General features: G+C 37.9%; 1 protein-coding gene across 1 annotated transcript in view; it reads left to right on the top strand.

Moving 5' to 3' along the window:
• Window positions 1–27,663, top strand: part of ece2a (endothelin converting enzyme 2a) — a 73,449-nt gene that overhangs the window by 18,030 nt on the left and 27,756 nt on the right. The window contains exon 2 of the mRNA XM_058417847.1: window positions 12,915–13,198. Within this exon, the coding sequence (XP_058273830.1) occupies window positions 12,915–13,198 (284 nt within the window). The remainder of the gene's footprint in view (window positions 1–12,914; window positions 13,199–27,663) is intronic.

The following is a 27,663-nucleotide window of genomic DNA, read 5'->3' as shown; positions in this document are numbered from 1 at the left end:
CTTGGGTTATTTTGATGTGTTGTCATTTCCTTTAAATATACACTCTAAATGACAATAGTTATATTTTTAATTTAGGAGAAATATTGTCAGCAGTTCACAAAAAATGAGACAAAACTGTTCATCTCACCAGTACATCCACCTGTATGAAAAAAACACAAGTAACTGATTATTTTGCAGTGGTCTCTTATTTTTTCCAGAGCTGTATATCAGTTTTGTTTTGGGAACGCAAATTTTTTGCAAACTATTTTGCAATCCTAAAATGTGAAATCTAGTGAACCTGAAAAATTTTAAATTGGGGAAAAAACAGTGCTTTTCCCAAAAGAGTTTTAGACTGACGGTATTATTAATGTTTAAGCTAGTAAACCAGGATGTATTCATTGATGGATTCTTTAAAGCTCTTCTTTTATGTCACTCTGGATAAGGGCATCTGCCAAACGCCATACAATGTAAATGTTAACAGAAATTGGCAGAGATGTGTTCCAATCTGGTCCAGTTGTTTCCCTGCCAGAAGAATATAATACAGAAGCCTGAAACAAAGAAACTAGCAAGATCCATTACTTGCCATTTGGGTGCTTAGGGTTGTTTGAATCACTGAATGAGAGAGAAAGGGAGAGGCAGAGAGAGAGGAAGGAGAGAACAGGCCACTTGTTACCATAGTGATGAGGAAGAAGAAGATTCTCTTCTTATATAATATCTGTAAGCTTCCCTGTGTCTGAACTTCACTGAACCTTACTGTGTTGCTCCCTCACTCTTTACAACAGACAGATTAATATATTGAGCACTGTATGAGATAGTGGTTACTGAGACACCAGGCTGAATTCAGACAAACACAGACTAGTGACTGCTTGGAAATGCATCATTGTGAACTGTTGTTACATAAGCAATTGAACATGAACATTACAAATTACCTAGCAACATGAAACTTTAAAATACAGAAGTATTAAAAGTGATTTTCTGTATTAAAAGTAGTTTTGTCTATTGTAGTTTTGTCTAAAGTAGTATTGTCTATGTTATTGCCTATATTTATTTGCCATATATATTTACATTATAAGTACACCAGGAATTTTTCTTGTTGTTCAGACAACACAATTACCAACCTAATATTGTACCTAATATGCAAATATTGTACCTAAATCACATATGATCGCAGCTAGATGCAGCTTAGGCTGCATTAAATGGAGTGTGATCTATAATCTACAATAGCAACTATATATAGCAATGACAATACACTGATCAGCCATGACATTAAATGGACCTGCACTCACCAAGATCTCTGAGGGCCTATCATTGCCATGAGGGGCTGAACTTAGTTTGCTACAATGTTTAGGTAGGTGGTACGTGTCAAAGTAAAAACCACATGCATGCCAGGAACCCGAAGTTTCAAAGCAGAGCATTGCACAGATCATCACGTTGCCTCATCCTGCTTGCCTTTCCTTCGTCCAGGGCTACAGTATCCAGTTCCTATGCTCACATGCCCCTTGTAGGTGCTTTTGGACAGAGGTTAACATGAGTGCTTTGGCCTGTCTTTGGTTAAACAGGTCCATACATTGCAAGCTGCAATACACTGTTCTGACACCTTTCTATCATGGCCAGCATTAATTTTAGTTCTGTTTGATCAGACCAGACAGGCAAGCCTTCAGTTAGCCTTGGACTCCCATGACCCTGTCTCTGTTTCACTGGTGGTCTTCACTCTGTTTCACTTCCTTGGACCACTTTTGGTAGATATTGACCACTGCATACTGGGGGTGCACCCGAAAAGACCTGCTGCGTTGGAGATGTGCTGTCCCAATTATTTAGTCATTACAACCTGGCCTTGTCAAAGTGGCTCAGGACCTTATTCTTGCCCATTTTTCCTGCTATCAACACATCAACCTCGAGAACTGGTAAAATGCTGCCTAAAATACCCCATGGTTAAATTCAAACAGAACTCTGTGCCCATTGGTTATGCCTGAAATATCTACTATGTGCATGTGTTAGAAAACAGGCTTGTCAGCGATACTGAATTTGTGGTTAGTCAAAACAAGTACTTTTGCTCGATCTCTGAGAACTAGTAGCGCACCCTACCAGGGGTCAAAACAGACTGTCTTCTACACGAAGTCATCTAGTTGTAATTTGCATAGTTTATAAATGAGATAAATGTAAGTGCATCTGCCAAATGCCGTAAATGTAATTGATTTTTTTTATCATAAATTATTTCATGCAGTCTCTTAAGATTACATTGAATGGTAAAAAAAATCCAGTGAGGTGCTGTTGACAGACAGAAGGACAGAAGAGAATGCCTGAGGTCTGGTTCAAGCTGTCAGAAAATGCATTGTTTAGGACTGTGGTGCTTCATTAGATGTGTTAATATAGTGCTTCTGATGCTGTCAGAGTAATCACTGAATGTGCCAATGGCTGGATCTGGGAGTAAGAAAGTGTGATTGCCCAGTTTTGTCCCACATCTGCCATGTTCATCTGGCCAACACAACATCATGCTGTGACAGTGTAAGCCTGATGCTAAATAAAAGTGTTAATTACAGTAATCGAAAAGACAGCACATACAATATTTTGCTTAACTTGAGTGAAAAATGATTACAGTATATTAATTTTATTTAGATCTCATACATTTTCCTTATGCTTGTCCTATTGGGTAGTACTGGCAACAGATTGAGAAGGTCAGCCCAAAAAACCTCAATGCACAGCTTCTCATCCAGATATTCCCAAACATCAGCGAGTTAATATCTCTGCAGCACATCCTCCCAGGGATGTACTCTAGTACAGTTATAGCAGGACATGGAACATTTGTGTAAGCTGCTTGAAACAAATCAACTGGAGAAGCCCTACTCAAGGGCTGTCATGGATTTCTAAGCTCCCCACCTTAGGCTTACCCTGTGGAGAATTTAATATGGCTTCCTCTACTTGTGACCTTATTCTTTCAGTCACTGTTCTCAGATCATGACCATAAGTGAGCTTTTGGTATGTTGGTAGTAGGTACACACCACATATCAGTATATCAGCTCTAATACTGATGCTACTATCACTTTCTTAAGCTTTTCTTTTGCATGAAGAATCCCAAGGTACTTAACTCCTTAAAATACTCCACTGGGGCAACTTTTCTTTTCTCAATTGAAAGGAGAATCTTATTCTTTTTTGGGAGATAACCATGAGATTAGACTTGGTCTTGGTCCAGTTTAGATATTAACAGGGATGTTGCCTCTAGACCCTGATAAAGGACACTTCTTCAGTTTTGGCTGTGCCTTAAAATTCTGTCCATGAAAATCACAGGAGTGGATACAACCCTTTGACAGTGTCTGACCCCCACCTTAAATGGTTTAGACCTAAGAGCAAGAATAAGAACATTACATTCACCCAGATATGACATACTCTATAGTTCTTCCTACAACATTTCAATGTACACAATCAAAGACCACCTCCAAATCCACAAAACACATGTAACTGGAATATTTGCATGAGCCTTCTCTTATCTATAAAAGAGCAAAGAGACAATACCCTGTTCTGTTCCTCCTAAAGTAATTATATTTACATTACATTAAACATTTGCACAAAAGATTTGTTGAGGGATTCGTTTAGACAATATCAAACATTTTTCATGTTATGGGAAATGGCACACTTCAGATGTTGACTGATTGTGGTATAATTTGGTTATGAGAAAAAAAAGATTGTCCTCTACATTTATGTAATGGTTTAATAAATATGCTAATGAGTATGTTTCTATCTATCTATCTATCTATCTATCTATCTATCTATCTATCTATCTATCTATCTATCTATCTATCTATCTATCTATCTATCTATCTATCTATCTATCTATCTATCTATAATATTTTTCACTGACCCTTTTTACCCTGTTTACCCTTTTAGAAAATTATTTTACCTAAATTTCCCTCATTGTCAGTGAACTGGCAATTGGGTTTTTGAGTCTGTCTTATGAAATGCTAAATCACTGGTCACACTATATAAACCAGAGGGAGTGCACATATGCACCATACTCTTAAGATATCCTACACTGTATGTCTCTTTTTCTGTCCCTTTTTGCCCTCATTCTTTTCTGGATGATAAGCGTGTTAATAGACCCTCTGACGCATATGAATCAGCTAGTCTGAGTATGCATGTATATGCCTATTTTGTATTGCTGTGTGTAGGTAATGAGTCTGTGGAGTGGGTTGTGCCCAAGGTCTTGTGTGTGTGGGTGTGTGTGAAGTACATTAGGTCTCATCAGGAATTCACTTAGAGTCAGCTCTGCACCAAATCACACATCTTGAGGACACACACCCATGCAGTTCTGTGTCTCTGTGAAAGGTCAGGATATAGAGCAACACTTGTGTGTGTTTGTGTGTGTGTGAGAGAGAGAGAGAGAGAGAGATCATGGTTGTGTGTGTATGGCTCTGATAATTATGGCATAGACAATTTTGATTGAGCATGCTTGAGTTGTCAGTAGCTTTTGTACTGTTGAGTATGTGGGTATGAGATTAGATATATATATGGCCGTAGTGTGATCATTCATATATCAGCCAAACTTTGACATAATCAACTGCTTTTAATTGTAAAGGGATACTGTCGTTTGTGTTGCATTTATTAACATAATGTATTGTATTAATTAGTCGTTTCACTTTGTAGCAGTTCAAGTCAATAAATCACAGGTTGATTCAGTGTATGTGCTTGATGTATATGTAGTTTACCCTGTGGTTTGAATTAGTAGTATGCAGTGGGGCTGGGATCCCACAAACCCACCAAACAAAGGAATCAGTGTAGGTGGCCATGTGCTGGCATCACCACAGACAGCGTCTCCAGCACAGATTTCTGCCTGGCAGGGGGGTAATTGGAAATATCCCCTTGGCTGCTGATCCACACATACAGGACATCTAGTCTGGCCTCCTTTTTATGGTTGTTTTTCTCCCTTTACATTGTTTGTGTTGAAAACTGCGTAATAATTTTGCATGTTTTTAATGATTTGAAAACTGAGTATGCAGACAGGTTTTTAATGAGGACCTTGTGTTCAAGACACTTCAAGACATCAGTCATGAAACCTTTTTGGGAGGGTGTCTGCATTGGTAACTCATGCAGAGTTTTCTGGCCAAGATTAGAGATATTACATGATATCTCAGGACACATTAATGAGACTTATGATTATTATCCTGCTCCACTGCACTGCAGCACTAAACTCCACCAGAGCTGAATAAAAGAGATGGAAAGTAAAAACAACTTTATTTTTTTTCTGAATCTAGGTGTTGATTAATACATGACACACACACAGCGTGACGAAAACAGTGTGATGGATATTAGACACTTGTGACATATAAGAACAAAAATAAGAGAAGTGTACTATGCTGGTGGATTGAAGCAGGAGGATAGTGAGCATGTATGTTCCTGGAAACACTTAGGGGAAGAGAATTTCTTTATCTTTACTGTATAAATACATTTAAGACTCCTGTTTTCCCCCCACCTCAATGTTTACCAGACCTATCCATATTTATCTTCACTATACTGCTGTTTGACCTCTTCCTCTCTATCCTGTATCACTTATGCTGCTCAAGAATATGCTTTCTGACTGCTGCTCTCTAAAATAAGAAAAGAAAAAGAAAAAGCAGCTGAGTGGGAAGGACACCATTAGACAGGAGCTGATGCAACATGGACATGTGGTGTGAAACAGGATTGCTAAAGAGTTTGTGGTTGTGTCCTAAACTATATAACACTGTTCTAAATTATGTGTAAAAATAGCACTATTCCTACTAACATACTGTTTTGTACTGTAGAATGGACATATGGAAATAGCCGAAATGAAAACCTTTAAATTCACTGAAATGAAAATCTTATTTTTAAATTTTGCATTTTTTCTGCAAATAAGTGTCACAAGGTTTTTTTTTTTTTTTTTAACACAATCCCCATTTCATTTAGTGCGAGTGTCTTTAGTAGACAAATCTTTTTATTGAACATTCCAAAAATTGCACAAAAATTGCGTCAAACTAAAATTCTTTACATAACATCACAAACACAGTGCGTAAAAATAAAGGTGGGGAGGGGAAGGGGGGGGCTAAGTGGGGAGCTTGCAATTAGTGTTTGGAATGAATCTGTCCTCAAAATACAAAAGGAAAGGTCTCCTAACTTTTATTTGAGCCTTTCACGGAGTATTTGAGATTGTCTAACTTTAAATATGCCATGACATTTCTACCCACTTGATGTGTTGGTGGTTTATTTGACTTCCATCGTATGAGTATAAGTCATCAGGCCAACAAAGAAGAGAAAGCCAATGCATCCGATTGACCTGACGGTAGTGAGAGGTTCTCAGATGTCACACCATATATTGGATCCGGTTCTATCTCCTTTTCACAAATATATAAAAATGTCTTAAAAACAGCAGACCAAAATGGTCCTATAGAGCTGGACATGTCCAGAACATATGACCCAAAGTAGCCTCACCTCTGTTACATCTACAACATGTCGGGTCCATTTCTGGGAATATTCTTTCCAGAAGTCTTTAATGAGTATCTAGTTTCCTCTAGAAAAAAAATCTTCTGTTTACTAATTCAGGTCACACATTTAGTGTTTTCATTTGTATAACATGGTTGTGGTTTAGGGGTCAGGGCTCACAGCTACTGATTTGAAGAGTTGAGAGTTCAGATCCCAGCACCAATACCAAAATGTCCACAGTTTGGGTTTTAAACCAATCCCTTAGTTTTTCGCTCCTTATTTTGAATCATCTCACAAAATAAATCCAAATTAATAAACAAATGCTCTGTTGTACCTTACATTCTTACATAACACATAATTTAAGCAACACATAAGGAACATAACAGATATTAGGTGAGATCTGAAAGTAAAGGATTCGGTACAAAAGGTTCTGCAACGACAATACAAGTTTTCAGTTTTCACACAGATGTATACATGACTGCAAGCTTTATAAACTGAATGGTTAAGTGTGTATAAAGAGTAAACAATACAGCGGCCTTCTGCGGAGGTGGACTGATTCATCAGTATGCAGAGCTCCAGTGGGCCACAAGCTTTATTGACTGCAATTATTGCATAATTAATAATAAATAATTGAATTACTACGTTCAAAACCAGCATCAAGTGGAACTCCAACACATAGACCTATTCATGTGCAATTAAAGTATGTGTAGAACCACCACCACACATTTATTTTTTATTTTTGATTGTGTGTGTCTCTTACCCCAGTTACATGTGGAAAATCTGTGATGGTGTGAAGGTCCCTCATTATTGTTGTCTTCTCCACTGCCATATTTAGAAATGTAATGTTGCAGCATGAGTGATATAACTTGTCATTATTTGGCTCTTGGTTGGAAAACACCAGACCTGTCATCAATTTTTCTTTGAATTGTGCCCATGGCTAATAACCCTAGAGTAGAATGTTCTTGTGTGTGTATGGGGATGCTATTACTGTGTTTTATTGGCCTCTCCAAAAGTGGTGTTGAATCGCAGGCAGGAATCAACTGAAATTGCATTGGGCAAGTTAACTTGATTGATGAGCCACTTATCACTCTGAACGAAGAGGTTCCTTCCTCAAAAACACAATCCCTTAGTAAAGCTGCAGGTGCCAAATGTGCCAGATGTTCCCTTTGTATTTCATCTATGTCACTTGTCTGCACCTTGTTGTGTGCACCATAGTCAGTAATTACTGTCAACTGTGCTGGGAGCTCCTCATAATAAGCGTACAAGCAGTTACACTTTCCTACCACTAGTTTGTACATACAAATGATTAGAAGTTCTTAATATACTATATACACATTCTCAAGCACAAGAATAATTTGATTACATTCTATGTTGTAAAACAATGCTGAAGGCGGCCGAAATACACAATAATCTCGTTTGAACAATCGATATTGAGATATGTCTGCTACTGATGCTCTGTAAAGTCATAACGGCTCTAATCTGAGGTGCTGTTAATTCCTGATTTCTAAGGCTGGTAACTCTAAATGAACTTCCCCTCTGCAGGTCTTGCTTTCCTGGGATGGTTTTCATGTGAGCCAGTTTCATCATGGTGCTTGATGGGTTTTGCAAATGCACTTGACAATACTGTTCTTGCAAGAACTATTCCAGAACACCTGACCTTTGTGTCTTAAAATAACAACTGACTGTTTTTTGTCATTACATATGGATTACTTAAGTCCATGTGTGTTATTTCATAGTTTTGAAATCTCCAGTATTGTTCTAGAATGTAGAAAATAAATCCCTAAACAAAAAACATTGAATTAAAAGGTGTGTCCAAACTTTTGACTGGTAGTGTGTGTGTGTGTGTGTGTGTTTATTTGCATATTTGCATTAGATTTTTTCAGATTCTGATTTATTCCTCTTTAATATTTTTGTTTTTAATATTTTTCACATTATGTACACAACAGTATGTATAATCTACCAATGTACCTTCTTTCGTATTTTAGTTTTATCCAGAAACATCAGTCATTATTTATCTGTGTGTGATCTCCAGAGTTTGTTCTATAATATACCCTTTCATGCAAATATACATATAAAGCAGTTTACAAAATATGTACTTCCAGGAAACTTCCAGAAGATAAAGATGAACTAAAAAGTGCTAATACTTTTATTACTTTAATATTATTAATAATATTATTACTATTTTTTCAATAGAGATCACCTCTTAGCTATGTCTCCAGGAGGGTAATGCTTCCAAAAAGACCAGACACTGTAAAAATAATCTAAAGGTTGAGGACAGACAAAGAGCACTCCTAATGACTCTCATGAATAGTTAAAAAATATAGTCTGTTATAGTTCAAACCCTGTTTGGATTAGGATTACTGGGACCCAGGTCAGTCTAGGGGTGGAGCCATAAGGCAAGCTTACAGTAAGTGGAACATTCTAGTAACCTGCTTGAGCTCGGCCCTAAATAATGATGTGGAACCCTCTTGTGCATTCACCATTTGCAAGATGATTGGTGAGGGTCGGGTGCAGTGCCATTGATCTCTTAGGATGGTTTGGATTGTCTCTTCTCTGACAGGTAGAGAGTCTGTCAGAGATTATATGTGAAATAGAAAGGTATGTACTAGATATAATCACCCTAACATATAAGGGCTCTGACACCAAACTACTTTGCAACTCAGATAAAGAGGGGGCATAGATGTCAACTAATGAACACTTGGTTGGAATTGTTGGACAGGGCTCCAGCTGGAAGTCAACTGAAACCCCTTGTGGTAGTAACCGGTCACTCTGGTGGACACCACATCAAGAAGGCCTCTATTGCACATGGAGGGCTCTCCTGCTTCGGTTGAGTGTATTGTGGAGCCAAAAGAGTTGCAATAGATGCAAAAGCTTGGGCATGGGAGGAGCGATAGACTATGGAAAAAGATTTTCAAACAACACCATGCACTGGATTTGCTCAGCAATGGTGAGGGAGTTTGACTATACTGTGGATATTGTTGAGTTGGGAACAGAGCACTTTGAGAAATTTCTTTACCCACTGAACATGACCTTCCTTCAGGATGCAGTGACAGAAGTGTCTTGGGTTCCTTCACTGCGGCCTTGGTTACAATGGCATCTAGAAACATTCATAGAGGCAAAGGTGCTGGGAAAGATTAAATTTGGCCACAGATGTTGAAGGCACTAAATAAGGTTGGGGTTGAGGATCACAGTTGCATGGAGAGCTGGGGCAGTGCCCTTGGACTGTAATTCCTAGAAGGTTAGCGCAGTAGTTTTGTTAAAACCTTAGAATATATACTAACTGATAGTTTGTAGTTTATTTTTATTACAAAAATAGCTTATTTTAAAAGATCAATTAGGGTGCTTGCTATCAGTACCTTTGGTTTTATATTGGTATCATCTTTCAAAAATAAACTAGGACAGTTAAAAAATCCAGCACATAATTCCATTATATTAAAAATAGTATGTTGGCATTACCTAAACATATCATCTTCACAGATTTTGCTGGAGATTATAAGAATAGGCAATGGAAAGATACATGTATATAAAGTAAAATAAAATGTATTTGAAATATATTTAGATGGCTTTTATTTGGCATGTGACCTCTGGAAGTTTAGCACTATATGATTTTTGGCAGCAAGGGAATCTTGTTGAATCTGCTCTCTAGCAGGTATGATAATTATGTAGCTGTTTGCTAATTATTTAACAGAATAGAGAGTTACATGACATGATTGCCTTACCAAAAACTAACAAATCAACGTATATGAATGTTTTTTGATATGAGTTTTATTGCTTCTGTTCACATTTTATGAACAGCTCAGTCTGTCATGTTTACAGCTGATTGCAGTGACCCCTGGCCAGGGTTGAATTGTACAGCACTGTTGACTTGATCCCTTAGGCTCCCAAGAGCTCATGTTGCAAACTTCACTTGAGCTAATAAAGTTTTAGAGCAGCTCAAGATAGCAACGGGGTTTCCCTGAAGGGTAAATAATAAATCAAAGGTGACAAGGGCATGTTATAAACAGTACTGGAACAGAGCCCTGCAGCCTAATACCCTTGGTTTGATCTGCCAGAGCATTCTGATGCTTTTTCATCAGAAGGGAATCCCTTTTTCTGTCCTGCCCATGTCAACAAACAAACGAGGAGGGGGTAGGGAAAGATGGAAGCAGAAGAATGAGACAGATGGTAAGAGAGGAGATATAAGTGAGACAGAAAAGAACTGTTTTGTCAGTATTGGCAGTGCTAACTTTAACACACTGCCTGTCCTAAATCTCATGAAGGCTTCTGAGGCATTCAGAGAGAAAGTTGATTATGGAGAGCATTGTATCTGGGTTTGTCTATTGTGCTTTAGACCACAATCCAGTCCTGGGAGTCAACAATGTCCACATGCAAACTGCATGCTATACTTCAGAGGTACTGACAGAAAATGAAAGGTTTTTAAGAAGCAACTGGTTTTCTATGCTACAGCCAAATGTTCCCATGTTTGCAGCCAATATATGTACATCTAAGGTTCTGGTTAGGGTTAAGGTATAAAGGTCACACATAGCTATATTCTGTTACAGTACAACTTGAATCAGGTTTTCCTTGCTCTAACACCTAGTTCATCTCAGCAGCTCGTTATCAAGGTCTTGATGAATTAAATCAGGTGGGATGGGGTTAGGGGTGTGTGTTCCATGGTGTTGTGGCCTGTCTGGAATGCAAAAGCACCCAGAGCCCCAGTGTCCATGTTGTCATGGCTGAAATAAACAAAGGTTAGAGGGGTGTCCTTGAAGACTGATTGAAGTGCAGTCTTCTTCTCTCTTTCTGTCTTGCTTGCAAAAACACAAATGCCTCTAGTGGAAACAAAACCCACTTCTTTAAATAAGGAGCAAAACCCACACTATTATATACAATGCAATTCTCTCCTTTTTTCCTAATGGATATTTAATATTAACAATCTTTTTTAATATAAAAAAAAGTCTTCAGAGCTGAGCCAGGTGTGTTTTTGCAACATGCCCATAAGGTGGGAAAAAATTGTGTTGCTGGTCTTCACCAATGTGCATGAAAGTTGCCTTGCTATACCAGAAATGTATTCATTTTTGAAGTTTGATGCAGATTTAGGAAATAAATTAGTTGACATATTGCAAACCTTTTTCCTGATCTGGTAAATAATTGCTCCCAGACTCTATTTTGTCTTACAAAAACTTTAAAGCAAATCAGATTGAATCTGATTGAATCTTCCAGGTAACGGCAATGATTTTCCCTGTAAGAAATATCTTAGCAGCTCTTTGTGAGGTTGCCTTCCTGTGTAGAAACATCACTTTAAATTTAGTGAATTGAATCTGTTGACATTTCTTGAGATTTTTGCCTTAACCGCTAAATGTGGATCAAGATGTAGACAATAAAACAAAGAGGTGAGAGAAAAGGAGAGAATCTGTGATTCAATTTCTTTGCTAAGTCGCGACTTGTTAAGGGCTCTTTAATTAACCAAACGAAAGGAGTGATAATTAGTGTTACTCACGGTTTTGGAACAGAGGTGGCAAAACGTGACAGCCCTGCTGACTGTCAGTTACACTCGGGATGAAGCTGGTACTTGCACAGAGACAGAATAAATTGGTCATAGCCTGACAAAACCATCTATTAAATGAAAACATTTTGTTCCTTGTTGAAATAAACAATTATTTTAGTCTGGGATACTGTTGTGCCTGTCCATTTAAGTCTCACAGAAAAAATTTATTCAATTTAAAATGATTTATAAATGTTTTTTTGTTTTTTTTGGTTTTCTTTAGATTTCACAGAGAAGCTGCTGTTTCTTCTCAACACATACATTAACACATAAAACAGAAGACAACACCAAACCTGGAAGCTTCCTAAAATGAACCAGATTTTTTCACTTGTTTTCATGAACAGATTTTCAAAGCCAGTAGGAGTTTAATGTGTATAGATGCATAAAACTGAAAGGTTATCTGCATCATATGGACACTCCCACAGTTGTTAGATTCATAAGTCATTACAAGTCTGGATACAAATCATTTAACAAACTAACAGCTCATTCAGTAAACAAACAAACATGGAGACTGTTGGCAGTGACCTTGAATAGAATTCGCCGAACACCCAGTATTGCTTTCACGGCTGGCATGTTTTTATCAACCTTCATTAATCACTCATATTAAATGTCAGTTGAGCTGGAGAAGATCTGGCAACATGTATAAAACTGGCTGATAAAACCTCTGTGTAGTGTAATGCTGTATCAGGATTTTCAGGTCATCTATCACAGAGCACTGGGTAGTTCAGGATCAGGGTGGGCTGATCCAGGAGATTTGGCTAGCCTGTCAGGAAGTAGTGTGTGTTTGTTAGTTACTTCTGAAGCTGGTGGAATTTTAATAACCCCCGGGTGTTTGGTGTACATCCATATTGTGCTACCTGAACAGCCCTTTAGTCGAGATCCCCAGTATTAGGAAACAATTAAAAATCTTTCAGTCAATTATTGTTGTGCTTGGTAGACTTTTAACATTGTATTTACTCTTTTCTTATTTTTCTTGTCTCAGGTTGTGGGAACAGTGCTCTAAGCTTGCACATGTACCTGGCTGGCTACAAAACCATCACTAACGTGGACTACTCCAGTGTGTGTGTGGAGAGTATGGCTCAGCGTCACTCCGACTGCATGGGCATGAGCTGGGTGTGCATGGATGCCCGTCGTCTGGCTTTCCCTGATAACTCATTTGACGTTGTAATGGAAAAGGGCACGCTGGATGCCATGCTTGTGGACGAACGAGACCCCTGGAACATTTCAGATGCCAGCGCCCAACTCCTGCACAAAGTACTCAGAGAGGTAATACAGTCTGCTACATCAGTAGGAGCTGCTATTTATATTATTTTATTTGTTATTTACATGTAATAATTTCTTCTATTTCAATAAAATGGGCACTGGCATCTTATTGTGCTCCTTGAAACAACAACAACAATTTTTTCCAGAGCAGCTTGAAGGGTTGAGTGATATCAGTAATCATTAGGTTTTAAAAAGGAGTCAAACAACTATGTGATAATTAATGACTTCACGAGACCACTGTCCTTGAATAAGAAAAAAATCTTTTGCATTATCAGTCATAATTTCCAAAATAAATGGCAATGTTTAACAATTTCTTTCAGGGTCTGCAAACTTTTGAACCTGCCATTGTGCAGGACAAACGCTAGGATAAAAAAAAAAAAAAAGGATTATTTGGTTTTACACCAGGGCAGAAAGTGAGTCATTTCTTTCAAATGGTGGTAGTTCTTCAGTGTTTGGTGTTAGCTCTTTTACATTTATATACTATATATTGGAGTGTGGATTTCATGATCTTTTCAAGGCCTGCTAAAGACCCTCTATTGTTGACAAAAGTTGCTGTAATGTTTTTGTGTATGCTGGAAAATGATTTAGTTATATAAAGTCTGAGGGTTATTAGCATCACTGTGTTTGGCTGAGAGCCCAATGAGAATGTTTGGGGCGTTGACATGAGTAGAGTGGATTCATGTGAACAGTCAAGTGTGCAAACAGAGCAGCAGGATATTCAGTCCTGCAGATACTGTTCTCTGAGTGTAGTGAGGCTCTTATTGTGTGCCTTAGAGCACTGCAACAGATCATATGTACAGGAGGAGATAACAGTTTCGAAAACCAAAAAATAATCTTATTGTAAATGCATAAAAACATCTTTATCTTGCTTTACATATCTGGAGCCATTACTCCTCCTCTTCATTACTTCTCTCCAGTTGTCATATGGGAGTTTCTGATAAGAGTAAAAAGAAGGCTTTCTATGTAACATTTCACCTAGTTAGAATAGTTACAACAGAATTGGTGCTTATATCCAGCAGAAACATCCACAAATTTCACAAGCTCTATAACATCCTGTATCTACAAATGTGTGACTCTTCAAGCTTCTTTGTCTCCCTCCTGATTTCTCACAGCAGTATCTGTGTCTATATTAGGCTGTCAACCTTTGCCACCTTTCTGCTCCTCTCACTCCTCTGCAAAAAATGACACCTTAAAAAAGTTTCAAGCTTCTCAAGCTTGAAATTAGAAAAATGTCTCACACTAGGTCTAATCTTATATTTGATTAATATAATCTTAGATTCTTGTAATATGAAATACTAGATGAATGTGACTCTTTTCAAGGTATTTACACTTGAGATGTTATTTTATGCGGTGTTGTTTTTCCTTTTTGGCTTTCTCATAGTTATTCAGACAAGTATATAAGATATAAGATATAGATAAGATAAAGATAAGTGTCGCACAAAATGTTAGTCATATATGGAAAAACATCAATACATATGTTACCAGAAACGGAATGCTAAATGATGACCTTACATTTACATACACGCAACCACACACACAAACATACACACACATACACACAGGGAACATGTGAAAGCTATCTTGCAGCTCAACAAACTTTTTGTTATATCTTCTTAGCAACACTCTGTGCACACAGAATAAGCTCCAACTGGACATGGACAGATAATATATCAAATCAGTGCAGTACAATTAAAGCACCCTTTTCAGTTAATTGTTGCAGGCAAAATCTTGTGCACACACACACGCATGCACACACACACACGCACACACTTTTTGAGTAGATATGCAGGAGACTGTTATGCAAGTTTCCCATTCATGTTCGCTCTGTCAGTAACCATTGAATTCACTGTTAAAAGCACACATTGTTATGGCGGCCTTAAAAATAGTCATACAGATTAGACTCACAAACATACCACCACTACATGATGTTACAAATGACAAGGAGACAAAGAAACAGAGAGAGAGAGAGAGAGATCATCAGGAAAAACATAGTTCCAAGAACATCGCTGTCAGGGATTCCACGATGATGTAAGTTAGGGGTATAATTAATCACAATGTTCTAATTCATTTGCATGGGGAACAACTTCCCTGTGGCACACACACTTTTCTGCACAAATCCTGTGTATAAAAGTAGCCCAGTTTTGATTAAATTCTCACCTGCTCGTGTGACTCAAGGGGGTGTGTATGAAGCATGGGACGTTTTGTATCACTTTCTTCTAATAGCTGTTTGTGTGAGAAAGTCACAGCTCTCTGTAGCTCAAATGTTTTTGTTGTTTTTTTAAATCCAGTCTCCATTTTCTGAATATGAACGTCCCTGTCGTGGCAGTGATTTCTTTAATCCAAACAAAATCAGCTGGGAAAGGCTGTCTGAATGAGGCAGAAAGACTGTGTGTGTGTGTGTGTGTGTGTGTGTGTGTGTGTGTGTTTAACACCAGCTAGTATGATAGTATATTAGCTTGTGGAAAGCAGCGTGAACTGGAGTCAGTAAGGTGTGTCTTATCACTCACCCTTATTTATTTTAGATCAGCATTCACACCGTCATTCATGAATAACGAAGCATTAATAAGTAATGGTTTGATCCCTCTCTCTCTCTCTCTCTCTCTCTCTCTGTGTCTGTCTTTTACACACACACACACACACACACACACAAGGTGATGGTGTCTTCCTGAGCTCTGGTGCTGTAGAGCATGTTGGGCTGTTTTAAGGATAAACAGGATAATACAAGTAATATAAAAATTTAAAAAAGCATTAATTCTCTTCTTCATCATATATAGTGTCATAAATTTTTATTAAAAACAAACAAACAAACAACAGAAAAGAGGAAATATAGTGTATGATATTTTGCATGCTTGTCCTTTGTTGCCCCAGAGAACAGTGTGTAGACTGTTTAATCTGGTCTAATCTCTGTTATCCCATAATCTAATCCTCTTTTTGTTCCTTTTTTTATGTAATATGTGTTTTGTAAGGGAATTTGTACAGATTGGCATGGGGAATATAGAAAGAAAGATGTTTACTAGTAAACGTTTGATTATGGGAAACTTGACCATGAAACAGAATGAACTGATAAACTGTCTTTAAAGTATTAACTTGGGCAAGTGCAGTTCCATTCAATTTAGACTGCATTAAAATTTCTCAAGTGCATTTTGTGTTATGACTGCCAGCATATTGCATTATTTATTTTCCTTCTGTGTCACTGTTATTACTGATATGTGGAACTATGACAGTGTTTTCTATAACAGAAATCTGAATACAGTTGCACTTTGCCTGTGTGGAGGGTATGGCTTAAAAACACTTTAAAGAATAAAAGACACCATGTGACAGTTAAGATAATACTATCTCTGTACTGCTTACTGATAAGTAATAGTTAAATAAGATAGGTAGAGTTAGAGAGTTTTGGGATATTGAATATTGTGAAGTGGCCAATAAACAGGAAACTTCCAGGAAATCCAGTCAAGTCCACAAGGTCATGTACAGATTTGAACCCATGATGTGTTTTAATCAGAATCGTGCCAGTGCCTGAAATGTTCATCCCCTAAAAAATGCAATGCTAGAGAGCATCAGTGCTCATTATGTTCCCTTATAGAAAATGACATCAACCCTCTCAGCTAGAAAAAAAAAGGTGGACAAACGTATCTACAAAATATAAGTAGCTTATCTTCCTTGTAGGTCTAAAAGGATTGCTTACTTTACTTTACATAACGCTCTGATGTATATTTGGTTTGTTTGAGACTAAGTCTTTTAAATGTGAAAGGGTTTTAAACAAATCCAATAGCTAGAGTACGATTCTGCTTGAAGTAGCATGACAGAAAATATGTGAATCTTCTTCTTCTTTCGGCTTTACCCTCATCATCTCTCTCCACCTATCCCTATCTTCTGCATCCTCAACACTTGTACCCACTAGCTTCATATCCTCATTTATTACATCCATATACCTCCTCTTTGGCCTTCCTCTTTTCCTCCTGCCTGGCAGCTCCATGTCCAACATTCTCCTACCAATATACTCACTCTCCCTCCTCTGAACATGTCCAAACCATCTTAACCTGGCCTCTCTAACTTTGTCCCCCAAACGTCCAACATGCACTGTCCCTCTGATGTACTCGTTCCTAATCCTGTCCAACCTTGTCACTCCCAAAGAGAACCTCAACATCTTCAGCTCTGCTACCTCCAGCTCTGACTCCTGTCTCTGTCTCAGTGACACTGTCTCTAAACCATACAGCATGGCCGGTCTCACCACTGTCCTGTACACCTTCCCCTTGATTCTCACTGAAATTTTTCTATCACACAGAACTCCCGAAACATTTCTCCACCAATTCCAACCTGCCTGGACTCGCTTCTTTACCTCTTTCCCACACTCTCCGTTACTCTGGACTGTTGACCCCAAGTACTTAAACTCCTGTACCTTCTTCCTCTTCACCCTGTAATCTTACTGTTCCACATCCCTCCCTGTCATTCACAAACATGTACTCAGTCTTACTACGACTGACTTTCATTCCTCTTCTCTCCAGCGCAAACCTCCACCTCTCCAGGTTTTCCTCCACCTGCTCCCTGGTCTCACTACAGATCACAATGTCATCTGCAAACATCATTGTCCAAGGAGACTCCTGTCTGACCTCCTCTGACAACTGGTCCATCACCATAGCAAAAAGGAAGGGGCTCAGAGCCGATCCCTGATGCAGTCCCACCTCCACTTTGAACTCCTCTGTCTGACCTACAGCACATCTCACCACTGTCCTTTTCCTCTCATACATGTCCTGCACCACTCTGACATACTTCTCTGCTACTGCTGACTTCCTCATACAGTACCACAGCTCTTCTCTTGGCACCCTGTCATACGCTTTCTCCAAGTCTACAAACACACAGTGCAACTCTCTCTGACCATCCCTATACTTCTCCATCAACATTCTCAGAGCAAAAATTGCATCTGTTGTGCTCTTTCTGGGCATGAAGCCATACTGCTGCTCACAAATTTCCACTACCTTCCTTAACCTAGCTTCCACTACTCTTTCCCATAGCTTCATTTATTCAGTTGCTGCAACTCTGCACGTCACCCTTATTCTTAAAGATTGGCACTAATACACTTCTTCTCCATTCCTCAGGCATCGTCTCACTCTCTAAAACCCTGTTAAACAAACTAGTTAAAAATTCCACTGCCGCCTCTCCTAGACACTTCCAGACCTCCACCAGGATGTCGTCAGGACCAACTGCCTTTCCACTTTTCATCCTCTTCAAAGCCTTCCTGACTTCATCCTTTCTAATCTTATCTACTGTCTGTTCCACAGAGTTCACCCCTTCTACTCTTTCTTCCCTCTCATTTTCCTCATTCATCAGCTCTTCAAAGTACTCCTTCCATCTCCACCGTACACTCTCCTCACTTGTGAGCACCTTTCCATCTCTATCCTTAATAACTCTAACTTGCTGCCCATCCTTCCCATCTCGATCCCTCTGCCTAGCTAACCTGTACAAGTCCTTCTCTCCTTCTCTAGTGTCTAACCTAGTGTACATCGTTGACCTGTAGGTCAACGGTGCTGATGGCAGTTGTTGTTAACCCAGGCCTCGACCGATCCGGTATGAAATTTAGAGTACTGACGATTCGCATGATTAAGTTTGGCAATGTTTTACGCCGGATGGCCTTCCTGACGTAACCCTCTCTATTTATCTGGGCTTGGGACCGGCACAGAAGTCACTGGACTGTGACCCCATGGCTAGATTACAGAAAATATGTGAATAATCTAACAAATTTATATGAAAAATAAAACTTAAATATTTTATATTATAGATGTTTTACAGTGGCTGATTAATATCCAGACTTGCTTGTTACTGGATTACTCCAATTTCGGACAGCTGAACACATCTAAACAGCTTGGGTAAGACTTTCTCTTATGTCTAAACCTAAGACCATAATTAATAAATTTTAATGTGTGTAAAATGTAAGTATTTAATGTAGGAAAGTGTATGTATGTATTTATTATTAAATATTTGTATATTTAAACAGTTGAGCCACTGCCATTTAGCCTCGAGATTATAAGTGAGTTTCAAGTATCCAGGATTTATGTTTTTTCTCAGTATAGGAGGGGTGTCAAAACATTTGAAAGCCTCTTTCTTGCATTCAGTGTAACATTAGACAGCAGGTTAATCGTGTAATAAGCATGTGTGCGTCTGTGTAACAGTAGACAACTATAAATGGCCATTTGTCCCTGAAAGTCTAACTGCATTGTCCTCAGTATATCACACTCTCAGGTAGCACCTGCACTCACCGCACACACACTTCTCAACACTTACATCATCATGCATTAAACCCAAATCACCTACCACAGACATAACGGTCATCCTGTAAAACACACACACACACACATGCACACCCTTCTGAATGACTCTTTTATTTCATCACCCCCTTTTGTGTGAGTTCACACACACACACACCTACTTGTAGTCCTAACTACTCCCTTGCAAGCAACCCGTATAACACAGACGTCTCCTGCCCTCCTCCGTAACTGATGCCTGTGCATGTGTGAGGACAATGAGAGCGAAAGAGATGGAGGTGGACGGTTACATGTTAAAATGAGCTGCTGCAAAATGACACCTGTGTTTGGCACCGTTTTGCGTTTATGACCTCACCATGGTAGAGTGGGTCTCTTCGTGTCAGTGACATCACCTGTTTCACCAGCTCTCATGTGTCAGTGACATCACCTCAGTCACCTAGTCTCCTACAAGTGGATTACAAGGCAGACAGGAAGGTGCTGTGATGTCCCGGTCAGCTCTGGTGTTTTAGGAAGAATTGAAGAAGAAAAATAAATAGAATAAGCGAAAGAGAAAGAGAGAGAGAGACAAAGGGGGAAAAAAGGATGGTGTGCCTGTGAATAAGAGAGAGAGCAGCATACACACCGTCAATTATGGATAACAATGCATGAATAAATGATGAATCCCTTTGGTGTCTGTTCTTCCCACAACCATAATACAGGCACAGGAATAGTGATGTCATGCAGTTCTCACTTTTATCATTCATCAGGTGGTCTAGCAATGACCTGATTGGACTGAAAACACGATAAATTGTCATACAGTTGGGTTCATAAGTATTTGGACATTGAGAAACCTTTTGGCATTTTTCCTCTGTACATCACCACAGAGGATTTAAAATGATGCAATATAGATGTGATTCGAAAAGTGTAAACATTTCGCTTTAATTCAAGGGGTTCAACAAAAATATTGTATCAAACATTTAGGAAGTACAGCCATTTTTCGATACTCCCTCCAAATTTACAGTTTGGTGTATACTTTAAAAGAAGGAATGCACTGGTGGCAAGCTTATCAACACCAATTTTTTTTTCATAACATCTAGCCAGGTGAAAAACACTCTTGAGGAGGTTGGTGTAGTCTTATCCGGGTCTTCAATCAAGAGATGCCTTCATGAAGGTAAATACAGAAAGAAAATTTAGATATTTAGAAAACATAAAAAAAGACCAGTTCTTTTGATAAAACCAAGATTAACTTGTGTCAGAATGTTGGCAATAGAAGAGTTTGGAGAAGGAAAGGATGAGCTCATGATCAACATCGTCTGTCAAAAATGTTGTAGGCAGCGTTATGGCATGTATAGCTGCCACTGGAACTGGGTCACTGGTGTTTATTGATCATGATACTGCTGATAGAAGCAGCAATGTGTATAGAGCTTTTTTTTTTCTCAAAACATACCTTGAAAGCAACCTAAGAGCTTCTTAAGAAAAAGAAATGGAATGTTCTTAAATAGCCAAGTCACTCACCTAACCTTAACCCAACTGAGCATGCTTTTCACTTACTGAAGAAAAAACTGCAGGCAGAAAGACCCACAAACAAGCAAAGCTGGATGTAGTAAAGACCTGGCAAAGTTCACAAGGGCGGAAACTCTGCATTTAGTGATGTCCATGTGTTCCAGATGTCAGGGAGTCATTAACTTTAAACTTTTCATCTAATTACTTTTGAGCCTGCGTGAAAGAAGGTTCTACTGTATGTAAAAATATGGATGTAAATTCCTAAATGGTTGCTGCAATATTTTTGTTAAAACTTAATATAAAAATAAATTCTGTTGATTACAAAGGCAAATTACAAAAATTCTTTCTGTCCAAAGACTTATAGAGCCAACTGTATGTAATAAACACAATTCATAAATGTATTTCTTTGTTTCTAGTAATTGTTAGTGGGGTTATGGTTTGAAATTTTAGCTGGATGATAACCTGACCATTTAAATACACACTGCCAGCTGACTGACATTACTTCTGATCTTTCTCTTCATATTGCTGGTTGTGAGCCCATGAGATGGCTCTATATCTGCATTTCAGGCTGAGCATGACTGGTTTAGGTGGGTGCACCACCCCAGTAATCAGGACTGGTAACCCTCATATAGGCAGGTTCTGCTTAGGCATTTGTAGTATTTCTCATAGGAATCTTTTGGGTAGTGGTCCTGTTGGGAGCATTAAGCTCTCAGTGACATTGCCTTGAGATTCACTATGAAAGAGAAATAAATATGAATGTGATTTTTCATATTGGTCTAATGCCAAGCTTGTGTCCTCCTTCACTGAATACACACCTGATAAGCTAGTGGTAAAATACAACAGTACATTCTCAAAAAATCACACACCATTTCTTTTGTGGTTTAAGTATCTGGGCCAATGTATTATATATTGAGCCATTTAAAAACCTTCAAACTGATAAGACTTTATTATAAAGACTGCTTTATTATTTTGCTCTTCTGTTAATCATCCAGTCAGTTCATTTCAGTTCTGTTCTTTTTAATGAATACCCTAGTATTTTTTAGCATTAAAAATAGCACACTGTTAAATTCTCTCTCAGAAGCTGGGCTTTTGTTCAGTCACCTAACGAAGGTCACTGTCATGATCCTTCTGAGTGGATCTTATAAAATCTGAATAAGATCTATAAGATCTTATTCAATGACAAGTACCAACATCGACTATTCTGTTTTTTTTTGGCCATTGTTTGCAGCGACTGTCGATTGACATTTAATTAGAGCAACTCCATTCAGTACAAATCCTGAATCACAGAAAATTATTTTAATTTAGTTTTTAGTTTCTTATTTCTCTGGAGTAGGTAGCTACAGTCAGGCCAGTGTTTCTACATCTTAAATGCAAACAAAAAAAAAAAAAACAGGATCTCCATCACAAACAAAATAGGAAGTATTTCTATTAGCAAGTATAACTATTCACACATATGTCCTAGTCTGAGAGAAAGTGAAAAATCAAACTCTTATCCAAACACACCAGGGGTCACATCTGTGGTGACTTATATTCTAATATTCTAGGTTTTCTGCTTGTTTCTCTATAGGGTAACAATTGTAAACTTCTTAAATGACTGTGCATATCATTCGTGGGTGGCAAGTTTTGCAGTTAAGCAACTTGTAAGGGAAAACATTGTAAAATTGAAAATATTGAGCTTTATAAAAAGTCATTCCTGTAGACATGAAATGGTACTTGTCTAAGCAGATATTTCCTCAAAATTATAGAGGCTTCTGGAAATGTATATAATGCACACTCATCATCCCATTTAGTAGGAACCTTTACACCTGCCCCTTTATGCAGTTATCCAATTATACAGTACAAGTACATAAAATCAAATACAGGTCAAGAGCTTCAGTTAAATATCAGAATGTGGAAAAAGTTTCATCTATGTGGCGTGCTTGATGGGCTGGTTTGTGTATTTCAGAAACTGCTGATCTGAGATTTTCACAAACAACAGTCTCAGTAGTTTACAAAGAGTGCTGAAAGTTTTAACTTCAATTACATCTTGATTGCTTCATTAAAATCCATTATTGTGGCGTACAGAGGCAAATTTACAAAAATTGTTAATGACCAAATACCTATGGTCCTGGCGTAACTCTCTGCTGTAACCTGAGGTGAGCAAGAAATCTTGAGAGGAAATGACATCAGAGTGATAGCTGAAGTGCATATCTATGGTATCCATTAGAGTTATGCAATATTGATCATGATTTTCCATTAAACAACTAAAAAAACAGAACTGTTAAAAACTGTTTAAAAAACAGGAAAATGACATTGGGAACTGCTGCAAATATGGAAGGTCAGTTGAATGCTGGATTTTTAAGCAATTCTGCAGTATTATGCAGTAAATAGTTAAAAAAAAAAAAACAGCATCAAATTTCGATATAATCCATTTAGAAATTGGTTGTAAAATGTCCACATGGTCAACATTTTCTGCTCAGTGCTGCTCGGTAGAGTGCCAGTAAAAAATAGCCTATTAATAACAGCCACTTTCATTTATCATCTCCATTAAATAAAATGTAAAATATTAGATTTGACGCTTCATTGGAGGCATATTTCATCTTTTTGTCTGAGAAACTTGATTTGTTTTTTCTCCTCTTGTTTTGAACATTTTCAGTTGAAGTTTTTCCAAAGACATTCCTAATTAGATATTATAAACCAGTGTTGAATGTATACTACACTAATGTTAGTTAAGTTTAACAATCACCAATAGATTTTTTTTACCTTAATGACCTATGAATTATATTACCTTAATGCAAAGAAAGGGAGGCTCTCATCATGAGACATGAATCTCATCATTAGACAAGAGCACATGAAACGGGGCAGATGGGGATAAACATGCTTCCACAAACCACCTGCTATTAGTGTTACAGCATACCGAATCATTCCAGATTCATGTGGATTTGCTTATCTTTTCTTTAATTGGGGGAGACAAAGACTGCTCTTTTGCTATGTTGTATGTTACATTCATAAATGCTTTTGTGGCGCTCCAAAATACAGTTCATATCATAACCCTTTATGCCCATGAACCTCCCAGATCTGTAACTCTACCTAAAGAAAAAACTAATTAAGATTCAAAGAGTTTCAAACACTGGATGGAAATCCTGTAGTGGGGAAATTGTAGGTAAAACAAACAAATAAATAAAATAAAATAAAAAATGTTTCTGTTCTAGTTAGGACTGAGTGGAGCTTGTTTATGCAGCTACTTGAACATTCAGACAGCAGATAATTACAGTAGTCCAACAACAGTTCAGAAGGTAACAGAAGCATATAGTTTTCATTTTGCATTATATTTCATTATATTGCATATATTTCATATATTTCTTTTGTGTTTCTTCAGTGTTTCTGATGAAAAAAGGCTACTGGAGTAATATTATCTTCATGAACTTCAAATAAGAGAAAAGAGTATTTGCTCTCATGCTGTTATATATAGTGGATATAAAAAGTCTACACACCCCTCTTAAAAGGTTTCTGTGATGTAAAAAAAAAAAAAAGAGACCAAGATAAATCATTCCAGAATTTTTTCCACCTATAATGTGACCTATAACCTGTACAACTCAATTGAAAAACTAAACCTCAAAATAATGTGGTTGCATGTGTGTGCACACCCTCTTATAGCTGGGGATGTGGCTTCAGAATTAAGCAATCACGTTCAAACTTGTGTTAAATAGGAGTCAGTACACGCCTGCCATCATTCAAAGTGCTTAACCCCATATAAAGTTCAGTTGTTGTAGTAGGCTTTTTTTGACTTTGTCTTAGTCGCATCTTACAGCAAAAGCCATGGTCTGCAGAGAGCTTCCAAAGCATCAGAGGGATCTCACTGTTAAAAAATCAGTCAGGAGAAGGGTAATAATTTCTAATGGAACACAGTGAAGACAGTCATCATCAAGTGGAGAAAATATGGCCAACAGTGACATTACCAAGAACTGGACGTCCCTCCAAAATTGAGGGAGATTGAAAAAACAATTGAAAAAACGAGAAGAAAACTGGTCAGGAAGGCTGCCAAGAGGCCTACAGCAAGATTAAAGGAGCTGCAGGTATTTCTGGCTAGTACTGGCTGTGTAGTACATGTAACAACAATCTTCCGTATTCTTCATATGTCTGGGCTATGGGGTAGGGTGGCAAGATGGAAGCATTTTCTAATGAAGAAAATGTGATGTGGGGTAATGTGTTATGTAATGAAACTCAGGTTGAACTTTTTGGCCATAATTCCAAAATGAGTGTTTGGTGCAAAAACAACACTGCACATCACCAAAAGAACCCCATACCCACAGTGAAGCAAGGTGGTGGCAGCATCATGCTTTGGGGCTGTTTTTCTTCAGCTGGAACTGGGGCCTTAGTTAAGGTGGAGGGAATTATGGACAGTTCCAAATACCCGTAATTTTATTTATTTATTTATTTATTTATTTATTTATTTATTTATTTATTTATTTATTGTGCAGGGTCCGCTGTTTGTAGCGGATCAATCAACCCGCGTGATTTGGCACAGGTTTTACACCGGATGCCCTTCTTGTCGCACCCCTCCCATTTTTAATCCAGGCTTGGGACTGGCACTGACAGCCAAATCTTCAGCGGCTGGGGTGTGCCATCCTGATAGACTTATACCCAAAAAGACTGACTGCTGTAATAAAATCAAAAAGTGCTTTAACAATATATTAGTCTAAGCACTGTGCATATTTATGCAACCATTTTACTTTTTTATTTTTATTTACTATAGATAAGAAGTCTCCCTTTTCCATGAAATGTAAAAGTTTACCTGTTAAATGCCATTTACATTTTAACTTTTAAGTGATTTTAAGGTGGAGTGTGTTATCATTATACACAAAGTGTGAATCAAAGTGTTCAAAGTATTTGGTCACTTGATCTGGATCTGTGGGTTCAATTGGCAAACTAATAAAAATCTTAATATATCTAGGATTCTTAATAAAGCTGGATGGAGCAGCTAACATGTTTTTATGTTTTATGCAGAAGTGAGGCAAAGTAAGTATTTTTTTTATTATGATGCTTTTATAATGACATGAGGTCCTTATCATCGATTATTTTAGACAATTTGATTGTTTTCCATATTTAAACTAAATGTCTCTATGACAAGGGTGTTCCCATTGTACTGATTGTGTCCATTATATTCTGATTGAGCACCATTGAGTCTAAAATAGACACAGATGCTGCTCTTAGACAGTCTTGGGGTGATCCACTTTATCCCTGAGTACAGTGAGGATCTGGCACACACAAACACACGCACACGTGTGTATAGACACACGATCTGACACACACACACACACACACACACACATATATATATATATATATATATATATATATATATATATATATATATATATATATATATATATAGGGTTTTTCCTGGCTCTGATTGATTAAAGCCAATTGCTCTTTTTCTTGCATCAATTTATTCTGCCAGAGTTTCGTGTTTGAAGCATGTTTATACACACAACACTCTGATTTTATTGGCATTTTGATTCTCTGATCCTTGGCAGAAATCAGAAATGCTTCATGTTTGTTAGTGTACATTGTGAGTTATGTAACTAGACCATAGTATTTTTTCTATCTTTCAGTTTTGGTTGTATAGGAGTTTTCCTTCATTATAACAGGAACTTCGAAATGAATTAATCAAAATAGGACTGTATATTAGGTCTTGGTCCAAGTGAAGGATTTCACCTGGTTGTTTCTGTCTTGTTGAATTTGTTTCGAGCAACACACATTATTTTGCATCTTCTTTCCATGTGTGTACTTCCATACAGAGAGGAGATGGAGAGATAAAGTCCTTGTAGAGTCCTACGCAATGTGCATGTAGGTTTGTGTTTGTGAAAAATAGACATATTGGAGATCTTGTTCTGGTGATTTGTCTATTTAGATTTTTTGCCTTTGTCTCAATGTAAGGCTGTAAATTGAAGTGAATGAACTTTTAGCATTTCAGCAATTCATTTTTGTTTGTTAAATATCTTTTTAAATTCAGTTTATTAGTCTTTGGTTGTGTTGCTCATCTGCTATACAGGTTACTGAAAATTAGCTCTTTCTATAGAAATTATGATATAAGCACTTTAATATACTTCACTTTAATATGAACCTTTGATTTACAGCTGCACTACTGACAGAGCTGCTGCCTTAGAAAGACCAATCAGATCCAGAATTCAGCAGTGTTGTGGATAAGCATTGATGGCTAAGCTGAACTGCTGTCTCCTGTTTTTCACCTTTGCTTGATTTATAGCCTTTACTGTTGTTAGCTTAGCTTGCTAGTTTCTTATTTCATTGGTCAGTTATGCAAAAGTTGACTATAAACACAAAAAGTACTGAGAAGATAACCAAATAACTTTTTTCTGTGGTCAGAGATCCATCAGGAAGTGTGTGTGTGTGTGTGGTGTGTGTGTATGATTCCTGGCTCCTACAAATACACACTGCAGCTTAAATCAAACAGACACAACATGAGGTGGCCCGGTTTGCTGTTCCCACGGCAACACTCAGCCAGTATCGACCACATAGCAGTGTTGCTATGGAGACTTGAAACACTGCATGCCCGAGGGTTTTGGGTGGGGGGTGATGTTCCATAAATCAGAGCCATCGAGAGACAAATAGAGCAACGAAATACAGGGAGAAAGAATGAAAGGGAGCAGTGGGCAGGACGGAGAGATGAAGAAAAAGTGATTCTGTCAAGTTTAGACAAGCTTTTAGAAAAAGTGTAAGTCATGG

Source organism: Hemibagrus wyckioides, linkage group LG20, assembly GCF_019097595.1.
Source record: "Hemibagrus wyckioides isolate EC202008001 linkage group LG20, SWU_Hwy_1.0, whole genome shotgun sequence".
NCBI classification, from domain to species: domain Eukaryota; kingdom Metazoa; phylum Chordata; class Actinopteri; order Siluriformes; family Bagridae; genus Hemibagrus; species Hemibagrus wyckioides.
Note: the sequence above shows the minus strand (reverse complement) of the source record. Positions and strands in the feature narration are given on the sequence as shown.